The 21,005-nt window shown below is 32.8% G+C and overlaps 1 protein-coding gene and 1 pseudogene across 11 annotated transcripts in view; one reads left to right on the forward strand and one right to left on the reverse strand.

Moving 5' to 3' along the window:
* YAF2 (YY1 associated factor 2) overlaps nt 1-21,005 on the forward strand; it is a 62,363-nt gene that overhangs the window by 16,467 nt on the left and 24,891 nt on the right. For 3 of the 11 annotated variants that reach the window (XR_005657203.1, XR_005657208.1, XR_005657209.1), the window contains 3 exons: nt 4,249-4,354; nt 5,051-5,183; nt 5,277-5,376. The exons of 2 other annotated variants lie outside the window; for them this stretch is intronic. Coding sequence is in view for 2 of the 9 variants with exons in the window: in XM_039882297.1 (XP_039738231.1) it covers nt 5,051-5,183 (133 nt within the window). In the remaining 7 variants the exon portion in view is untranslated. The remainder of the gene's footprint in view (nt 1-4,248; nt 4,355-5,050; nt 5,184-5,276; nt 5,377-21,005) is intronic. 6 more of the 11 variants (XR_005657204.1, XR_005657210.1, XR_005657205.1 and 3 more) reach the window with 5 other exon arrangements.
* Nucleotides 6,361-6,479, reverse strand: LOC120618756 (uncharacterized; annotated as a pseudogene).

Genomic DNA, 21,005 nt, shown 5'->3' on the forward strand with positions numbered 1-21,005 from the left:
ATCTATAGGTTAAATAGAAAGATTAATATTAGTAGTTCAGGAGATGAGTAAAATTAGGATAATATCTAACTTTGTCAAGTAAGAGAGCTTTAATTATCTAGTAGAATCTATCATTAAGCTTGTACTTCTACAGGCTGATAATAGCTACCCAATTAAAAATTGGGTCCATCTTGGTGTTAATAATTTCTTAGTGATAAGTAAATGTATTTGAAGTCTCTAGGTAATTGCATGGTTAATTCTGAGGGAAATGTATGGTTTGAAGAGGACTTTATCTTTTGTTTTTAGGAAGAATGAATCATAGCACTCTTTATTTGTCAGCTAACCAAGCAGATCATAGCATTTTCTATAAAACTCTTTGGTCTGTAAAGTGATAGTCATCTGTGGAGTACATTGGATTTGATATGATTCGTGATTCATATTTTATGAGTGTGGAAACAAAGTTATTAGAACATAGGCAGTATTTTGAAAACTCACTGTACTTGACTATTAAAATTTATTATATTAGAAAAATTTGTTATTTTATAAAATTGGTTTGTAATGAGAAATATGCATGTAATATCTTAGAAATGGTTATTAAGAATTGGTTTGAAAACCAGTGCAAGACTTAGAATCTGGTGAGATTAATTTTAATATTATAATCAGAAAATATCAGAAAAAGAATGTAATTAAAGGTTAGACTTCCTTATTATGTTGACAGATTTTGGCATTTTTGTGTAATAACTTGGATACTAACTATAGTTAGTGTATAAAGGGCTACATATAATGTTCCTGACATTTTAGAGTAAAATCAGGGAAATGTTTCCTTGCACGAGAAAATAATAAGAATACATATATGATTTTAAGATATATGATTTATAAAATGTGGTGCTTAATTAAGGGATCGGGCTATCTGTCACATTAGGATGATCAAATGTTGGAAGATCAATTAATATGATTAAGGTATCCTTAGGAAGAACGACTAGAATATAAAATTATATAAAGCAAAAACCACGTAGTATTATGACACTGGACAATTGGTTGATGTTTACGAAAGTACAAGAGGTGGTAGAAAGTGAGAAATGCTATTTGAAGACTCTTGGAAAATTGCATGGTTAATTCTGAGTATCACTAGAATGGGCTGTAATAATGTAGGCTTCTTTATATCTTTATTTAGCTATATCTTAAGACCATTCATTTTTAAAAAAGCTAGTAGATACAGCAACCAATTTCCAGGGCTGCTGCACACTTAGACTGTGTTCATTATGCAATTATTTGGCCCTGTCTGAGTACCTTGATATTGGGAAAGAAGTGTCCTAGAAGGTGGCATCTGATTTATCAATAAGTTTGGTGAGAGTGGTTAGTAAAATTTAGTCATTGAGTTTTACCTGCTTTAGTTTAAGATTGAATTTTTGGGTGTAAAAACCAAGAGCCAAGTTCAGAATTGGACCCCTACCCATTAACTCATAGATACTATTTTCCTGTGAGTTCCCCTTTCGGCAGCTAATTGACATTTGCTTTGCCACTTTTAGCTTAATACAAATTACTTTATATATTAGCTTTCTGTATTAGTTATCTATTGCTGTGTAACAGATGACCCCAAAACTTAGTGGCTGAAAACAATAAGTATTTTCTCTCTCTCTCTCTCTTTTTTTTTTGTCAAGTATTCAGAAGCAGCTTAGCAGGTAGTTCTGGCTAGGGTCTGTCAGGCACAACTGAGAGAGTATCCAAGCTCACTCATGTGGCTGTCAGCAGGCCTTAGAACATTGCTTCCAAGTTACTCACATGACTATCGGCAGGCTTCAGGACTGGCTGTTGGCCAGAGACATCTATTTCTTGGCTATGTGGGTCTCTCCAGGGGGCCTGCTGAAAACAAGGCAGTTTGCTTACCCCAAAGTGAAAGCCACCAAAACAAAAACTACAGTCTTTTTATAACTGAATGTAGGGAGTGACATCCTATTATTTTTGCCAAATTCTGTTCCTTAGAAATGAGTCACTAAATTCAGCCCATATTCAGAGGGAGGAGATTACAGAAGGGCATACATATCAGGAGGTGAGATCATTGTGGACCATCTTAGAGGCAGCCCATCACACTGTTTTTTAAAGTTTAAAACATTTTGTTGTTGCAGAATTCTTTCTTGAAAGTGAGGTGTATGGGGGAAACCCAAAATATACAATAGATAAAGGAGAGTTGTTCTTTCCAGAGCAAGGGTTCTAGGGAACTAGAGCTTACCTGCCAGCTATTAACAGTTCGACTGTTAATAGCTGGAATGTTTTATTAATTGTTTTCAAATTATTTGTATTTTTTTTTTAAATAATGAGTTTATAGCTCTTTGCAATTCAGTTTTGATACTAACTTGTTTTTATAGCTCTTTTCTTTTATGTTGCAAATCATGATTCCTAATCAGTAACATTAGTTATTTTCTTTATCTTGCAATATGAAGAATATAGTTTCAAGGTAATAGTACCAAAATTAGTACAAACGATAAAGCTGAGTGAAGTTTAGAATTTTTTTATAGTTCTTTAATCCTTAGACCATACCCTCTAAAGATGTTATAAATCATTTGAAAATAATTCCATTTCTGAGTGGTTATGTTAATAGTGATATATGGTTAGATTCAGGCATTATTTCTAGACAATTTACTTACATTAACTTAGTTAATCCTTACAAGTGTCCTGTGAAGTAGGTTCTGTCATTATCCTTATTTTACAGATGAATATAGTTTTTGCCATCTTTATTTAGGTTGATTTTGCATTAACAGGAAAATAGTACTGTTTTTGTTTGTTTCTTTATGGGTTGATGTAGGGAAAGTAGTATATAAAATTGAGGGGAAGGAAAATTTTGATTAGGAAATGGGATGGTATTTATAATTTGAGGACCGTGATGGTAGTATCTCATGGGACTGAAAAGGGAGATAAGGCACAATAGACCTCAAATTTTTATCAAATGTATTAAAAAAAAGATAAAGTACCAATCTTCTAATTTTTGTTTATAACTGCTAGTCAGTATAGAACCTTTTTCCCTTTGTATGATAATGAGAGGGAGGGTCTAGGAAAAAAAAGATAAAGTGAGAGTCTTAAATATGTGTGAATATGTGTATAATATTAAATTTTATTATACTGTTACAGGATTCCAACCCCAAGATTTACCCTGAACAACTCTCCATAACCATAATTCCTTACATTAGATTTTTAAATCTTAATGAAAATTAGAAAATAGCATACCTGGAATAATCACAACCAGTTGTAATTTAAGTTACTTCTTGCCAAAATATAATGTCCAAACCAGTAGGTAGTAGTGGAAGTGAGAGTTAGCTACCAAATTGTTTTCTGAGCAGTTTTTTCATAAATTCAGATTGATTTGATGGAATAGACTTTAATTAGTAAAATGCTTGATTTGGTTCTTGATTACTAAGGAGTATGGGTACCTTTTTGTGGATGAGTGTTATAATTACTAGAGTTTACACAGGATACTTTTGCTAATTTTTGGAATTTATTTTCTGAGGTATTCTAATAAAATTTATATTAGTTGAGCTTATGGCATGATAACAACAAACATGACTTTCAATGCTGGTCTCTAAGTGACCCTTTTGGTTACCTTAAAATATTTTTAAGGTATTTTAATTCATTTAAATTTAAAATTTTTTTTAAATGCATGTGATTCTCTTTTAAAATTGTAAGATGAGTTTAAACGGAGACTGCATTAGCTATAAATATTATTTGGTAATTATTACTTAATTCTTAATGACATCTTTTATACTAGCTTATACCATAAGGATAAAATAATTGCATTATTGTTCCTGTGTCTATTTTATCAATTCAAACATGTAGGACTTTTGTGCTATGTATTTGCTCACTCACTCTTCAGAGAATAGAAGTTAACTAGGAATTTAGTTAACTAGAAAAATTAACTAGAGGACCTTTTGGTATTTATCTCTGTATTACAGATAGAAATGGAGGTCTGTATCGTGCCCCTGTTTGAATGAATGAGTCATTTAAAAATGAATGCATTAATTACTGTTATTTTTTTAAAAAAACAAGATCGAAATGTAAGATTTTTGTTAGAAATACCTTTAAATTTGTTTTTATTGAATAATTATTTTATACATATTTTATCCTATTTACTCTTAAAGGAAAAGGTATACATTATTTTTGTTTCCATAGAGTGAAGAATCATGAAACTATAGTATTTTTTAAAGTAGAGGATGATTATTTAGTACTATTATGGTAAAAAGGAGGAGTATGACTGAAACATATTTTTATCTTTAACAGGAGCTAGTATTTGAAGTCATCACTGCCGTAGCACATTAAAATGAACATTTATCTAATTACTATGTATTAGTAATTAGTAATAGGATATTTTCATGTGAGCTTGAAGGTAAAGTTCTGTTGAGACTTTTTTCTTATGTTAGAAACCCCCCCTGTTTTTAAATGACAGGTCCATTTTTAGGCAATTATTTAAAAAGTATAATAGTTAATCAAAAATATTACTATACTACTTAAAGTATGTAAATTAAAATCAGCATTTTTACTTACTCATGGCCTGGCATACTTTTATATGTGTGTGGTTGGTTGGTTATAGGTGGTAAATGGTTATTTTAAAGACTGAGTGCTAAATGCAAATTGTGTTGACACTTTTTTTCTGAAGTCTTATAATCCGCTGTAGTGTTAATTGTTAATCCACTGTTGTGGCTTTTACACCAAAATTGAGTGAATGTTAATGACAATGGCAAGTTAAGAAATGACATATTTTGATCAACTATTGTCCTTGTACTAATATTGAAAATGATGGTGTTTTAGTGAAATGGAATAGTCTGATCGCTGATATTTTTGTATGTTCAAGTTAGCTGCCATTGTAGTGGAAAGTTAAAAATGAAATCTTTCAAATAATTTTCTCTTGCTTGTGTTTCTGATAATACCACAAGTTTTTGTTGACATTGTGGTTAGCACATTGTTTCTGTATTTACTTTGGTGTACACATATGTAGTTATCTGGTGAATTTACAACCCTTTCCCTATAGTTCTACATGTATTATAATCTCAAATAAAATTAAATAATCTTCTTATTCTGATAGAGAAGAAAAAGCTGGATCACTTACCAGTAACTGGAGTTCTCCTATTGGGTAATCTCCACAGATCCACATTCTTTGAAGTTATTGTGAATGCCTCGAGGACCAAGGAACCGTTGAAATTTCCAATTTCAGGAAGGTAAGCAAGTGCACTGAAGCATGTCTCTAGCATCTCCTAAATCCCCTCCCCTCAGCTTTCTTACATATACGTCTGTACTGCATGCCCCCTCAGTTCCAGTGGATGCCCATCAGGAAGAGTCTCATACTGGACAGAAGGGCAAGAGAGGTGGATCTGTGAGGGAAAAGACCCAATAGGATAACTCAAGTTACTGGTAAGTAATCTAGTTTTCGCAAATTTGCGATTTGTTTTTCACATTTCTTTAGAACGAGTTCATTTAATTACAAGAAAGGAAGTTGTTTGCAACAGCTTCTTTTAGTTTGTTTGACAAGGGTTATGGAATTTATTGTATGGATTATAAATACCTAGTTCTTAATCAGTGTATGAGTAAATGTGACATTAGTTTCAGTGTATCATTTACATAATAGCTGTTTATAAAAATTATGTTTATTTCCTTATGGTAAATAGTGTAAATGTCCCAAAGCAATTTAAGGAAGCTCTGTGTTGAATTATTTTTAAGTCCCTTTATTTGTGATGTTGCTTTTATTGAAGTAAATACTTGCACTATAAAATTTACGTTTATGCCAATTTTGGCCAAATTCTTTTGGCATAGTATTGAACAGCAAGAATATTATGTTAATTTTATATTAATTGACTAGCACTTCTTACTGACATAGTTTTCAGTGTACCTTTTAACTTCATTGAAGGTATATTTGGAAAATAATTCAGAGCGTGTTGCAATTATATTTACCACTTCTTTGTTTATACTGGATAGGCTTATTGGTATGAAGGGTGGCACAGTTGATTCAGTGTGTGCTCTCTGGTTCCTCAGGTACCAGATAATTTATTGAGCTGGCATGTAAATGTTAGAATTGGATAGAGTTCCTTGCTTCTGATTTCTCTCTCTCTCATTCTGCCTTGTTACCAAGTTATTTCTAACAGTGCACTTTTAGGCCATAAAGGGCCTGTAGTGGTGCCCTGATCTACTGTTCTATAAAGTTTTCATCCGTTTGCTGGATACTTAAGGCCTCATAATCCAATCTCATCCAATTTTCTAGCCCTAATTTCTTTATTTTGGAACTTTTATTTTGGTCTTACCTAAACACTTGTCATATTTATATTTTGGTTTGTGCTTTTCCATTTTCTTGAAATGACCTTCTTTCCATTCTACTTTTTAATTATTATTTTTTATTTTTAAAGCCTACAGCCCCAGGTATTCCTAGGTGGTATAAAATCCAAGTACTACCCAGGCCTGACCCTGCTTAGCTTTCGAGATCAGATGAGATCAGGCTTGTTCAGGGTGGCATGGCTGTAGCCTCAATTCTACTTTTCTATGCTTTAAGGTTGAAGTTAAGTTCTACTCCTTACATAAATCCTTTTATGCTAGTATCTCGTTGTTAACAATCTCTATTTCAATCAGTGGAAACATGTTGCTTTGAGGATTCAATTAATTAATTCATGGAATGTACTTAGTGCCTGGAGGCACATACTAGACACTTTTGTTAGCTATTATTTGATTGTAGATTTATCTTAAACATTTCTGTGATTAAATGTAATTCTTATCAGTATGACACAGTTTAGCCTCTAAATATAAACTTCAGGTTTTATTGCTATTTCTTTTGACATAAAACTGTTATGTTAAGCTGATTTGTTTGGTCTTTGAGAGTAGGGATAGGATTTTATTGTTCTTCATCTTATTCCTGACATCAGAGACTGAAATTAAATTGTGTTCACTGAAAAAATTTGTTTTTCATATAGATACACAAATATACTTATCATTTTTTACATTTATAAAACAGGTTTTTTTGGCTTATTAATCCTGTTTGTACTGTATGTTTTTCTTGAATAATTTTTTTCTTTAAGACTAGTGAAATTATAATTGTTTAGTACAGTATAAACTTCTATGGCACATTACTATGGAGTGTGTGGTTTTAATAGTGTTAATTAGATCGGCTTTACTTTAAGACTGCATAGTGTTAGAAAACAAACTGGAAATTCAGTGTACTTAATTTTTTGAGGTTTGACACTCTTAGAAGATCATTGCTTGATTTTTAGAAATGCTTGCATTTAAGTATACCTTTCTGATGAAGCAGTAAATGAAATCTATTTTCAAGGTCATCGAAGAAAGAAATCCCTTTGACAGATCTAGTGTCATTTATAAATAATCACCAGAGAACCAATTCAGATCCAATTAGACAAGCCAAGATAAAGAACATATAGTCAGTTGACTTAAGTACTTGTTTTCAGTCTGTTTTCACATGTCCATGTAAGAGACTGTTCAATCTCATGGTTTCTTTGATGTGATAATAATATGATGGTTATATTGAGAATGCCCTTATTCTTTAGAGATCTGTGCTGAAATATTTAGAAGGGATGTATCGTAATGGATTCAGGAATGGGCTCAGAAAAGAAAATATGGGTATTTGGATGTGATGTGTGTATGAATATGTAGAGAGATAAAAAGAAAGATAAAGCAAATGTGGCAAATGATAATTTGAACCTAGGCGAAGGATGTATAGGTGTACATTGACTTTCAACTTTTCTGTGACTTTGATATTTTTCAAAAACAAGGTTGGGGAGAAAGTATTTTAAAAAGAATTTTACTGTGCTTCACTTTCTCTAATTCTAAAATGGGAATAATAGAACTTGTTCTTTCCATGCCTTGATACAGGTCGGCACAGAGGGACAACATTTGGTAGATAGAATAGCAGTAAAGAGAATTTTTAAGAAGAGTTTTTTCTTTTTTCCTTCTTTTGACATTAAAGAAGAATTTTATAATGGTGAACTTTTCAAAGAACATTTCACCTAAAAGTGTATTAGTTTAAAATATGTCTATTCCCTTTTTTTTATTCAGAGCATATTGTATTATAAGTGAACAAGAACAATCAAGAAACAGGTATATATATATAGATATGTAACGTAACCAATTGAAATCCTGAAAATGAAATTATATCAAGTTATAACTCAATGGCCATAATAGAAGATTAGACTTAGCTGAAGAGAGAATTTATTAATTTAAGATAAAACTGATAATTCAGGACACAGCACAGGGAGATAAAGAGATGAAAAATATGAAACAAAAGCTAAGACACCTAGAAGGTAGATTAAAAAGCTCCAAACGAATGTCTCATTAAGAGTTCCAGAAGAGAGGACACAGAGAATGGTAGAAAAACAATATCGAAGAAAAAAATGACTAAGAATTTTCAATAATTAAAAAAATAGTGGAAATTATGAAATAATTAAAGCTGAATAACAATAAAACGTTGTACCAAAACTTGAGGTATACAAGAGAATTGGTGCTTAAGAATAAATTTACAACCATAATTGCACATATTAGGTTGAAAGAAAACAAATGAACCGCATATTTAACTCAAAAAAAATTAAAAAAAAGAAAGTAAAACTAAAGAAAGGAGATAAAAATAAAGAGAATTTGGTGAGATAGAAAATAATCAACAATAAAAACAATAGTGATATTCAAATCACAGCTGGTTCTTTTCAGTCGGGTAAGTTCTGAAAATACTCATCAAGAAACAGATGACAAACAAAACTTAAAAATGGAATATAATTACAAGTACACTTGTAATTTTAAAATATCACAGGAAATCACTGTTAATTTATATCTTTTTAAACTTTTAAAACCAGGTGAAATGGTCAGTTTTCCTGGAAGAAAATCATTCCAAAATAGACTGTGCAAGAAAAAGAAAATCCGAAGAAACTAAAAACCATTTAAGAAATTAAAGCTGTAATAAATTTCTCCAAGAAGAAATTTTTAATTATAAAATTTTAATTATAGCAATTTTCTTAAGCTATAAGTCACAAACCATGCCATTTACCCTTTTAAAATGTAGAATTTAGTAATTTCTGGTATTTTTACAGAGTTACGCAACTATTACCACAGTCAATTTTAGAATATTTCATCAACCCAGAAAGAAAGTCTGCACCGATTAGCACTCAATCCCAATTCTCCCCAAACTTTCCAGCCTTAGGGAACCACTAGTCCACTCTCTGTTTCTATTTATTTGCCTATTCTAGACATTTCATATAAATGGAATCATTCATTATGCGGCCTTTTGTGATTTACTTCTTTCACTTAGCATAATATTTTTTAAGGTCCAATCATGTTTTATATGTATCTGTATTCTTTTTTTTTTTTTAAGTTTATTAGGGTAACTTTGGTTAATACAATTATGTAATTTTTGGGTGTACATTAATATTTGATATCTATATATTCTATTGTGTGGTTACCACCCAGAGTCCAGTTTCCTTCAGCTACCATATATTTGATCCCCTTTACCCACTTCACCCTCCCCCAATCCCCCTATATTTGACCCCTTTTACCCTGTCTACCTCTTTCCTCCTTTCCTTCCCACTACCCTCTGGTAACCACTAGTCCATTGTCCATGTCCCTGAGTCTCTGTCCTGTTCATTTGTGGCTTTTAGGTTTATATCCCACATGTAAGTGATATGATGTGATTGTCAACCTTTTTCAGTCTGGCTTATTTTGCTTAGCATAATTATCTCGAGGTCTATCCATGTTGTTGCAAATGGCAGTATTTCATCTCTTCTTATGGCTGAGTAATAGTTCATTGTATATATGTACCACAGCTTCTTTAGCCAGTCATCTGTTGTAGGACACTTTGGTTGCTTCCATGTCCTGGCCACTGTGAATAGTGCTCCTGTCAACATCGGTGTGCAAGTATCTTTTTGGATATGGGTTTTCAAGTCTTTGGGGTAAATACCCAGTAGAGGGATTGCTAGATCATATGGTAGATCAATTCTTAGTTTTTTGAGGAACCTCTATAACTGTTTTCCATAGTAGCTGTACCAATTTGCAGTCCCACCAGCAGTGTATGAGGGTTCTTTTTCTCCGCATCCTCTCCAACATTTGTTACTACTTGTTCTGTTGATTAGAGCTATTCTAACAAGTGTGAGATGGTATCTCATTGTGGTTTTGATTTGTATTTCTCTAATAGCTAGTGATGTTGAGCATCTTTTCAAATGTTTTTGGCCATTTGTATGTCCTCTAGGGAGAAGTGTCTATTCAGGTCCTCTGCCCATTTTTGATTGGATCGTTTGTTTTTTGTTATTATTGAGTTGTACACTTCATTCTTTTTTATGGCCAAATAATATTTCATTGTATGGATAATACCATATTTTGTTTATCCATTCAGTAGCTGATGGATATTTGGATTATTTTCCATGTTTTGCCTATTATGAATAGTCCTATCAACGTGTATGTACAAGTTTTTGTGAGGATGTATGTTTTCATTTCTCTTGGGTATATACGTAGGAGTGGAATTTCCAGGTCACATGGTAACTTTATATTTAAGCTTTTGAGGAACTGCCAGCCTGTTTTCTAAAGTGGCTGCACCATTTTATTTTACCAGCATCAATGTGTGAGTGCTCCAGTTTTTCCACATTCTCACCAACACTTTCATTATCGACTGTAGATAGCCATCCTCAATGGTGTGAAGTGGTTTAAGAAGGAATAGTATTAATTGTGATATTTATAACCATAATTTCAGATATACTTTTGGGGAACAGATAATCCCAATTTTATACAAACTGAGCCAGATAATAGAAAAAAAAGGGAAAGCTACTTTGCTCGTTTCCTGGGCAAGTTTAGCCTCAAAACCTCAATTGGCACGAATATACAAGGGAAAATATATTGCATTCAATCTCATTTATGAATAGAGTCATAAAGATTATAATTACGATGAGAATGTAAGGATAGTTCAGTATTTGAAAATCATGTCAATGTAATTTGATAATGTAATAAGATTTAAGGAATAAAAAATCTTGAAAGATTCAGTGAAAGTATGTAGTAAAACTCAATACCCACTGATGTCTTTTTTGAAAAGTAACCCTCAAACCATTAAGAAAATTGAACTTGTTTCTTCCAGTAAAGGCTGTCTTTCAAACAAGAAGCATCACGCTTAGCAGTGAAACCTGAGAAACATTCCCATTAAAATTAAGAACAGAAAAATATATCTGTACAAGTAGGATAAGAAAAAAAGAAATAAAATCCAAAAGTATTGGAAAGGAAGAAAAATGAGATGAACATATCCCTGTGAAGTTTTTTAAAAAATCAACTGACTATTAATAAGAAAATTCAGTGTTTCTGGATTTAAAAATTACTTCTTTGCAATTTATATGTAGTTTCAGACAGATATCTCCATAGGATTTTTTAATGTATGTTGAAAATGACTTTCACATATAAAAGTAAAGAAAGACACAAGAATAACTGAGACAGTTCTAAAAGAAGAAAAAGAATGAGGAGGGACTTGTGTTGATGGATATCAAGACATTTTTAAATTATGGTATTTAGAATGGAATATTACATAGCAATGAAAAAAAATTGCTGCACACAACATGGAGTGAATCTGCCAGACTTAATGTTGACCAAAAGAAGTGAGACAAAAGATTATATATTGTATAATTTCATTTATAGGAAGCTCAAAAACAGGTGGAACTAATCTATGGTGATAGAGATCAGAACAGTGGTTATCTTGGAAGCATGGTACTAATTGGCAAGAGGTATTAACATTCTGGAGCATGAGAAATGTTAATTTCTTGGTTTGGATTGGATCACAAAGGGGTATTATACATATGTAAAACTTGAGCCGTCTATAGTATTTTCATACTTTATATAAATTGTACCTCAATAAAAATAAAATAAAAACTTATGGCATTTAAAGACTATAGTCAATATAGAAGACAGATAAATATAATAGAATAGAGAGTTCAGAAGTGGATCCATATTTGAGAACTTGGTAGTACTAGAGATGGTATTTTCTGTTAGCAGGGAAAGAAAGTGTGTACTACTGAATTGGTTTTCTATATGGAGTGGGGTGGGGGGATTAGATCTGTATTTCACACCATATGCAGAAATAAATTCCAGTTGAATTAAACACTGAAAGAGGAAAACTTTTTTTAAAAAAGGAAAATATAGAAGAATACATGTCTTTAGGATATGTAAGGCCTTCTTTAACAAGTCAAGAAGATTGAACCATTTGAATAACTCAAAAAGAAAAACTCAGATGTAATAAATACTACATAAACCAAACTAAAAGTGGCACAACTGGGAGATATATGCACTGTCTGTATATCTAGTGGATTTGTGTCCAGAATATATAAATACCAAAAGAAGAAGAAGACAACACAAATACAAATACAATGAACAGTGGATATTAGCAGTTTGCAGCAGAGGAAACTGGAAATTGGAATGGCTAATGAACTGAGAAGATGCTTTAGTCTCATTTGCAAGGAAATGCAGTTAAAAACTTACAAGCCATCAGTTTTCACTCATTAGATTGCAAAACTCAGGATTGGGTAAGTGTTGCACAATTGAAAATGTGTATACCCTAGTATCCATCAATTACTATTCAGGGTATTAGTGTAGGGAAATTTACGCATATGCCCAGCAGGATTTGTACAGGGATATTCGTTTAGAATATCCCTGTACAAATGTCTAAATGTCTCTCAATAGGAAGCAGAGATAAATAAGATATAAAATAGTTCTATAATGGAGAATTACCTAGATCTGTGTTCCAATGATTATCATTGGTGATTTTTTCTTTTTTTACTTTAAGAAACAAATTGTACTGTCTATACTCCGAGATTATTTTAAGTATTTTATAAATGTTAACTATTTTAGTCCTCCTAAAAACTCAGAAATAAGCACTATCATTATCATTATCTCCATTTTACATATGAGAATAATGAACCATAGAGGGTTAAATAACCTGCCTACTCTCATAGGTAGAAAATAGCAGAGCTGGGATTCAAAGCTAGAATCTGAATCTCAGTTGCCTGGCTCCAGAATCCACTATGTTGCTTTTTGATACATATAAATATGGAGAGATTTCATAGATGTAAGGAAGTTTGTTGCAGAATGATGTGTACAATGTGATCTCATTTACACCAAATTCATGGTAGTGGTTACCTTGGGTGGGGGTGGGAGGTGAGGGAGATCTAGTGATAGTAGTGAAAGGAAACTAGTTTATGGAACTGCATATTCCTTAAAGAATATGTATATTACTTTGTAGCTTTTAAACACCTACATTTAATGTATGTGTATGCTTATTTTTGCAAAAAGAAACACTGGAAATTGACCTTTATTGTTTTAATCTTTATTTATTCGTGATACTATTTTATAGTAGAAAAAGAAAGTAGCAGTTGCCCTAGCACAATGGCTGTAATCTAATCTAGCTTTGAGATAATAGCAGATGAGCACCAGGCACTGATTCAGGTGCTGGGTATAGGGAGGCGAATAGGTTTAATCTTCTGTCTTTAAGGAGTTTAGAGTTTTACAAGGAAAGAGATAAGAAACATAATTTTAATTCAGTATATTAAGTGCAGATTTCTTCCCTGTTTCTCTATCCTTACCCCTTTCCCTCCAAATACAATAGGAGAAAGAGAAATATCTTGATTTGAGCATGGGGAACAGGCAATGAAATAGCACTTATTGCTTATTCTTTTACAAAACTATTGGAGAATAAACCTATAATGGTCAGAGGTTGTAGCTTGTTCACCATTTTATCTCCAAAACCTAAACTAAGTATAATGCCTTGTGCTTAGTATTACTAAACTCCTAGATGTTTGAAAGAATAACTGCACTTTCACACTTCACTCTCAAATTAACTAGCACCTGAACCCAAAGTTCTCTATAAGCCATCTGGGATATCTTTTGTTGGTTCCATTTCTTCCATTGGTTACCAAAGTCTAAAGTAATTTGGGAACACTAATAAAGCCTTGAATAGTTTTGTACTAAAGAACTCTGCCTAGAGAAATACTTTAATCTGTAGGAAGTTTTAGTCTAAGTCTAATTTTATTTTCGTTGTGGTGAATCCAGTACATTTTTTTTTCAACTAGTAGTCTTCTAATATTGGAATAGTACAGTTGTTTTTCTGAGTTAATGTATTCTGTCTTTGAGTCAGTGCTATTTTATAAAGTTTTTATATTCTACATCTTATTTGTGAAATTCTTAACTTACTAAAACCACATTCTCTTAAAGTTTCCAGATAGACCATGGACTGTTTCTAGATTATATTAATGTTTATTATATGAGAAGGCCAGTGTCTTTTAAAATTTGTCATGGTATCTCATAAAAAGTAGTTACTGTTCTTTTCTTTCACCCTAATGAGAGAGGTATATTTCCCTTGGTAGCAAAATGGAGTACTGTTAGGTGAGATCTTTCCCAAAAGGGCAAATTTGAATATCTAAAAATTGCTGAGTATGGCTAAACTTGAATAAATCATAGTGAAAGATGTTTATCTTACTTTGTAAGTTTAACAGTTGGATTGTAATTGATAAAATCTTATGAAAGCATATTATTATGCTGGATGGTTTATAATTAAACTATTGGTCAAATCCTGTTCCATGTGTTCATAGTGCTTCTTTCTTACTATGTAACCCTTTTGTCAGAGATAATATGAAGAGAGCCTGGTTACTATTTGGTGAAACAACCCTGCTGGCTCAAGTCCCTGCCCGGAAATTCGATTAAATCTCTTTTCTGGACAGTTTGGTAAAATCATCTAATTCATGTACCCAAGAGGAATTTAATACTAAAGAAAGAACAATATTAAATTCAAAATGTTAAAAAATAGTCATTTAGGGCTTCACATTAAACATAACTAATTTGTAACAGTGCTGTTCAATAGAAATGTAATGCAAGCCACAAAAGAGAACCATATATGTAATTAAAAAATTTCTTGTCAAATTAGAAAAGCAAATTGTAACAGGTGAATTTACTTTTAATACTATATTTAACTCAAAATATCGAAAACATTATTCTTTTAATTTTTAGTGAGATATTTTAGTCTTTTTCATACTAAGTCTTCAAAATCTGGGGTTATTTTATACTTAGAGCAAATCCATTTTGGACTAGCACATTGCAGGTGCTCAGCATCATCGTGCAGCTTCTGCATTGTATAGCACAGACTTAGAACATCTAAAAAACATTTGGTTTTATATAATTCTCCTATTACTTCTGATAAAAAGGTGCTTTGAGTATCTTTTTCTTTCATTGCTTCACCTGTTCGTGTGTGCTCAGCTTTACTATTGATCATTGGTAACATGAAGCCCTACTATTCATTCCTAAATTTGACAGAGCATTTAGATTTTTCTGCAGTGTTGCCTTATACCTAGGTCTACTTTTTTTTAGATGCGAAGTGTTAAGTTTCCTTCCTGTAAGCTTTTAATCAGAGTATTGGCTCCTGCTTTTTATCATAATATCTAACTGGACACTTTGATAGACTGTCGATTTCATCTTCCCTAGATGAGGAATATTTAAGACAATTATTCTCAGTGAATGAATTTATAACTTCTGATACTGATTATCCATATTTCTCAATAAGAGTAGAATCTCCTACGATTTATATCAAACATTGCCAGGCTTTGCTCTTCGAGATTACTTAAACTCTCAATATATAAATGCTCAGATTCTGGGGATTTGGGGGTCCTCTTTTTTTTTTGTCTTATTGTTAATTACTGTTTAACTTTCATACCTGTTCTGAGTTTCTAGTCTTTCTCAACCTACCTCTTTGTTACTCCATCTCCCTTCTAGCAGAATCCTGATCTCATTCTATTTATTTCCTAACCGTACTATCTAGGCATACTACTCATTATTTTTGATAGGTGTTTCCCAGGAGAGTTAGTGCAATATTTGACTGTTACTTTATCCCTGATGTTTAGGTAGCAGTTTTAGCCTTAGAGTAGGGTATAGAGTTAGCATTAGAGGTCCTGGCCTAATGTCGAAGTTGAAGTAGTCATTTATCCTATTTAATTTCATTGCCCTTAGCCAGGTGAAAGCTGATAGTTGCTAATTGTGGTCAAATTTCTGAGTTATATAGCCAAAGAAAAAACACTGAGCAGCCCATGGTAGCTGCTGTGAACAAAACTAAAAACTGGTAGAAGAGTGGGCCAGGACTGGAGCAAAGAAGCACTGTGTATGTGTATGAAATACATATCTATATATAAAATACATATTACATGTGTATTATATATAACATACATGTAACATACATATGTAATATATATTTTATATACATATATTCTGACCTCCAGTTTGTCTTATCTACTTCCATGACACATTTTTCAAAATTTCCAGTTTCAACTTCATCTCTAAATATTTACTGAAACCAACAAAGCATTAGGTACTTTTTCAGCAGTGAACAAGAAAGACACTGCGTTCTCAATTGGTAGTTACTTGTCTGTCATTCCTCTTTAAATGTCCAGTAATTCTTGGCTGCCTTTAAGTCCAAGTCAAAGGCCTCAGCTTAGTCTTTGTAGTTCTGCAGTAGAGACTGGAAACTGGTGACTGGTTTGATTCTGCCTTGTTTCGTTTGGTTCTCTCAATGCTGATCTGCACCATGTTTCAAGGAAATTTAATTGCCATTACTAAAAATCAGGATATTTCTTTTGAAATTTCAAATTTCCAGCCTCTTTTTAAAAATTGGAAGATCTAGCAGCACTGAGCCACATTGTTCATTGCAACAGTTTGCCCTATTTAGAGGGGACTTTTGCTCTCCACAGTTCTCGTCACTCCTTGTCTCTTGAGTTTTTCTTATACCTTATCTTCTTTACTCATTTTTATTACTTATTTTGTCTTTGTAAACAAGTGAGCTTGTAACCTTTGTTGTAGATAATCTAGTCCCACATTACTCTTAACTTTTCTTTGATATGAACCCTTTAGTACGGCCAAGAGGATATCCTTAGCTAAAGTCTATACTCTTTGACATGGCTTACAAATCCTTTTGTGGTCTGGTTTCTGTTTATTCCTTCAGCCTTAGCTCTTGCCATTCACCCCAGTAACATTATGCCCCAGCTATGTCCACCATCTACCTACCAGTGTTATGTTCTCTTGTTTTGGGCTTTGCACACTCTAATCTCTGGATGCTGTTTTGCCTGTCCTCCCATTCTCTGTTTCCACTGCTTCCTGTCCCGCACCTCAGATTTGGTTAATTCTTATTAATGTCTTTGTTTAGATGTCCCGTCCTTCAGAAAGCCTTCCCTGCTTCCATAGGATCTGCCTATGTATTTGCATAACTGCCTGAATTTAACCTAGTTTTAACACTTATTACAATTGCTTTTGATAGTGTGCTCTCCATACCAGTCAGCAGAATTTTTATGTGTGTCTTCTTTACCTTTGATTCCAAAGGCCTGTCATAAAATAGGTGTATAGCAAATATTACTTGAATGGATGACTTTCTCTTGTAGTAATTCCTAGTTCTGAATATTTGCTTATGTAGTTTCTGTTGTATGGAATGTTCTCTTTACTCTTCCAATTTCATTTATCCTCTGAACTTCAACTTGAGAGCTGTCTTAAGTTTTTCTTGTTTTTGTTTTTTTTTAGCGGAGGGGGGCTTATTTCAGTATCTATTTACCTTTCACTTTAAGTTCTGGTAATATGTTTTAGAAATCTCTCTTTAACACTTGACATTGTTCCATGTATGTTACTTTAAATTGAAGTTGTATTTAATGTCACAATTTCATTCATAAGGTGGTATTTGCCAGTAACCTGTGCTTTAGAGTATATTGCTAGCTAAAATAATTTATCTGTTGATTATATTCATTCATGAGTCAAACCTCTACTACTTTTCTGTATATTCTCCCTCATTTATTGAAAACAATGACATCTAGCAAGAAGTTTTTATCTCTACCTAAATTTCTTAATTTTGGATTTCTTCCATAATAATGCTTAGTGCATATATTTTAATTGCTTGAGTATTTTTCTGTTTCTCATACTAAACTGTAAAATGAGTAAGGACTGAAACCATATCTATTTGTTTTAACCATCTGTTGGTATAATATTTTAACTACTGTAAGAATTTAGAAGATCTCGATATTTACCATATGCATGTTTAAGATGTGGCTAAAACAATGACTTTTTGATAAGCTAGTCATGAACATCTCTCATGTCTTTACATGTAAATTGTTAGGCAATTATTTAGGCAACTCCATGTGTTTGTCTTCTAGGTATCAAATTTAACATGTGTAAAATGGAACTTACATTTCTGTCCCCAAATTTCTCCTCCTTTCTTGATGACACAACCTGTCTTATCTTTCTCTCTCTCCCACACACTTCCTGTTCATCTATAAACTGTATATGCTGTACCTCTAAAATATGTTAAGAATTTTATCACTTTTTCCACCTTTTGTTGTTGCCATCCTAATATGAGACACCATCATCTCCTGCCTGCTGATTATCTTAAGTTTCTTATTGGTTCTCTGATTACACCCATTCCCTTACCATCTGGTCTCTAAATATCAGCCAGGCAATTTTTTTTTAAGTTTCCAAAGCTCATTTTCATCTGACCCTCTCAAATTTTTTTGTAGAATGACTATTTTTACTGTAATAAGTTTACCAAGAAAGCAGAGTCCAGAAAGGTTAAGTGACTTAAATAAGAACTGAAGCTATTCAGTAGTAGAGCCAGAATTTAATTATAAATCTTCATGTCTCAAAGCTTTGTCTTTTGGACCACAATTCTGAATGTGATTGATGTGGGAAACCATAAGAAGGGACATTACCTTAAAGTCTCCGCCAGACTGTTTTTCAAAGGGATATGTCATACCATTTATAGTTATTCTTTTATAGCCATCAGTGTTTTTTTTTCAATAGACTTTTTAAGAGCAGTTTTAGGTTCACAGCAAAATTGAGCGGAAGGTACAGAGATTTCTCATATAACTTCAGTCCCTACATTTTCATAGCCTCCCCTGTTTTCAGCATCCCAACCAGAGGGGTACATTAATTATAACTGATGAACCTATCTTGAAACATCATTATCCTCCAAAGTCCATAGTTTACATTAGGGTTCAGTCTTGGTGATGTACGTTCTATGGGTTTGGACAAATATTTAATGACATGTATCCACAATTATGATATCATACAAAATAGTTTCACTGCCCTAAAAATCTTCAGTGCCCTGCCTCTTTATCTCTCCCTTCCGCCAGCCCTTGGCACCACTGATCTTTTCATTGTCTCTAAGTTTTACCTTTTCCAGAATGTAATATAGTTGGTATCATACAAGATGTAGCCTTTTCAGATTGGCTTCTTTTACTTAGTAATATGCAATTAAGGTTCCTCCATTCCTTTTGATGGCTTTTTTGTGTGTATGTGTGCTGAAAAATATTCTGTTGTCTGGCTGTACTGCAGTTTATTCATCCATTCACCATTTTGCATTCTCACCAACAAAGAATGAGATGCTCCACATCTACACCAGCATTTGGTATTGGCTGTTTTCTGGATTTTTAACCATTCTAGTAAGGCAGCCAGGTAATTTTTATTTTAACTTTAGTCAGATCATGTTATTCTCCTGCTCAGAACTTTGCCATCCTTAGTTTCCCATCCTCCTTAGAATAATACAGTTCCAAGTTATTTCTATTGTATGAAGGGAAGGCCTTCCATGATCTGGTCTTTGGCTACCTCTTTAAACTAGTTTTATTATATTCTACACACTCCTTACAATTCAGGCATTTTAGTCACTTTAGTATTCTTTGAACATGCCAGCCTTCTGCCTCAGGGCCTTTGCAGTTGGTCTTGTCTTTCCTAGAATATTTCACATCTCGATACCTGCATGACTTACTACTTCACTTCATTCAGGACTGTGCTTAAGAATAACCTCATCAGAGGTGCTTCCCTAATCTCCCTGTAGAAAAATAGCTCTTCTGTGTAACTCTTTTCATATCCTGCTGTAGCTTTTTTCTGCTGCTACCTAATACTTCATACATATATATGTTTGATTGCCTGTCTTTAATAGAATGCATATATGCTCCATGAAAAGATACTTCTGTATACCTATAGATTAGGACCTGGTATATAGATGGTGTTTTTAGTAAGTATCTGTTGAGTCAATGAATGATTGTATTACACGAAAAAATGTTTTAATGTTGCGGTAGGACATAATTATGTATCTAATTATGTCCTACCATAATATTAAAACATTTTTAATATTATGGTAGGACATAATTAGATACATAAGGAAGGCTTAGTTTTATTTTATTTCACAGCTTACAAGCTTTGTGAGGCTAGAGAGTTTTCTCTTCTGTATTCCCATGCCTAGCATGATACCTGGCAGTAAAATAGGTTTAATAAATATTTACTGAATGGATGAGTTTATGTAAAGGAACAGGGATGTCTTTATTATAAAAACAACCAAATTATACTATATATAAAAATAATCTTGAAAGGAGAGGAGGAAGAGTGATAGTACTACCTTGAGTAAAATCTTTGGATCCATTCATTTCCATCTATCTTCACTATTTACCAACTACTTAAGCTACCACCATCTCTCGTATGTGCTACTTTAATAGTGTACTCAGTCTCTTCGATTCCATGTGTGTCGTGTGTTAGTCCATTCTCTACACAACAGTTTTAAAATGGAAATATAATAAAAGTCACTTTTATGCTGAAAAGTATTTTAGGATATCTGTTGCACTTAGAATAAAATCTGTGTTCTCTAACTTGGCCTTTTTGTAGACTTGATCTGGCCTGCCTACCTCTTTTCCCCCTCACTCAAAATTCTTCAACCTAACTCTCTTTCACTTTCCATAGTGCACCAAGTTCTTTGTCTTTTTACACTCAGTACTTTCTACCTGAGATAATCTTTCTCCTACTCTTCCATTCGGGCAACTCGTTTATCTTATTTAAATCTGAGCGTGTCAGTTCTTATGAGCAATCTTCCTTGAAAGCCTTGTCTATCCCCTCTTATTAGAAATGCTCATGGTATTGGAGTGAAGTGGGGAAGAACAGAACCACAGTTTGTCATTATACATATGTAGCTAACTTTTGGTTTGCCATTTTATTCTTAACAAAATATGGTGTTTCGCACATAATAGGCACTT

Source organism: Pteropus medius, unplaced genomic scaffold (genome assembly GCF_902729225.1).
Source record: "Pteropus medius unplaced genomic scaffold, Ma_sr-lr_union100, whole genome shotgun sequence".
Taxonomy (NCBI): domain Eukaryota; kingdom Metazoa; phylum Chordata; class Mammalia; order Chiroptera; family Pteropodidae; genus Pteropus; species Pteropus medius.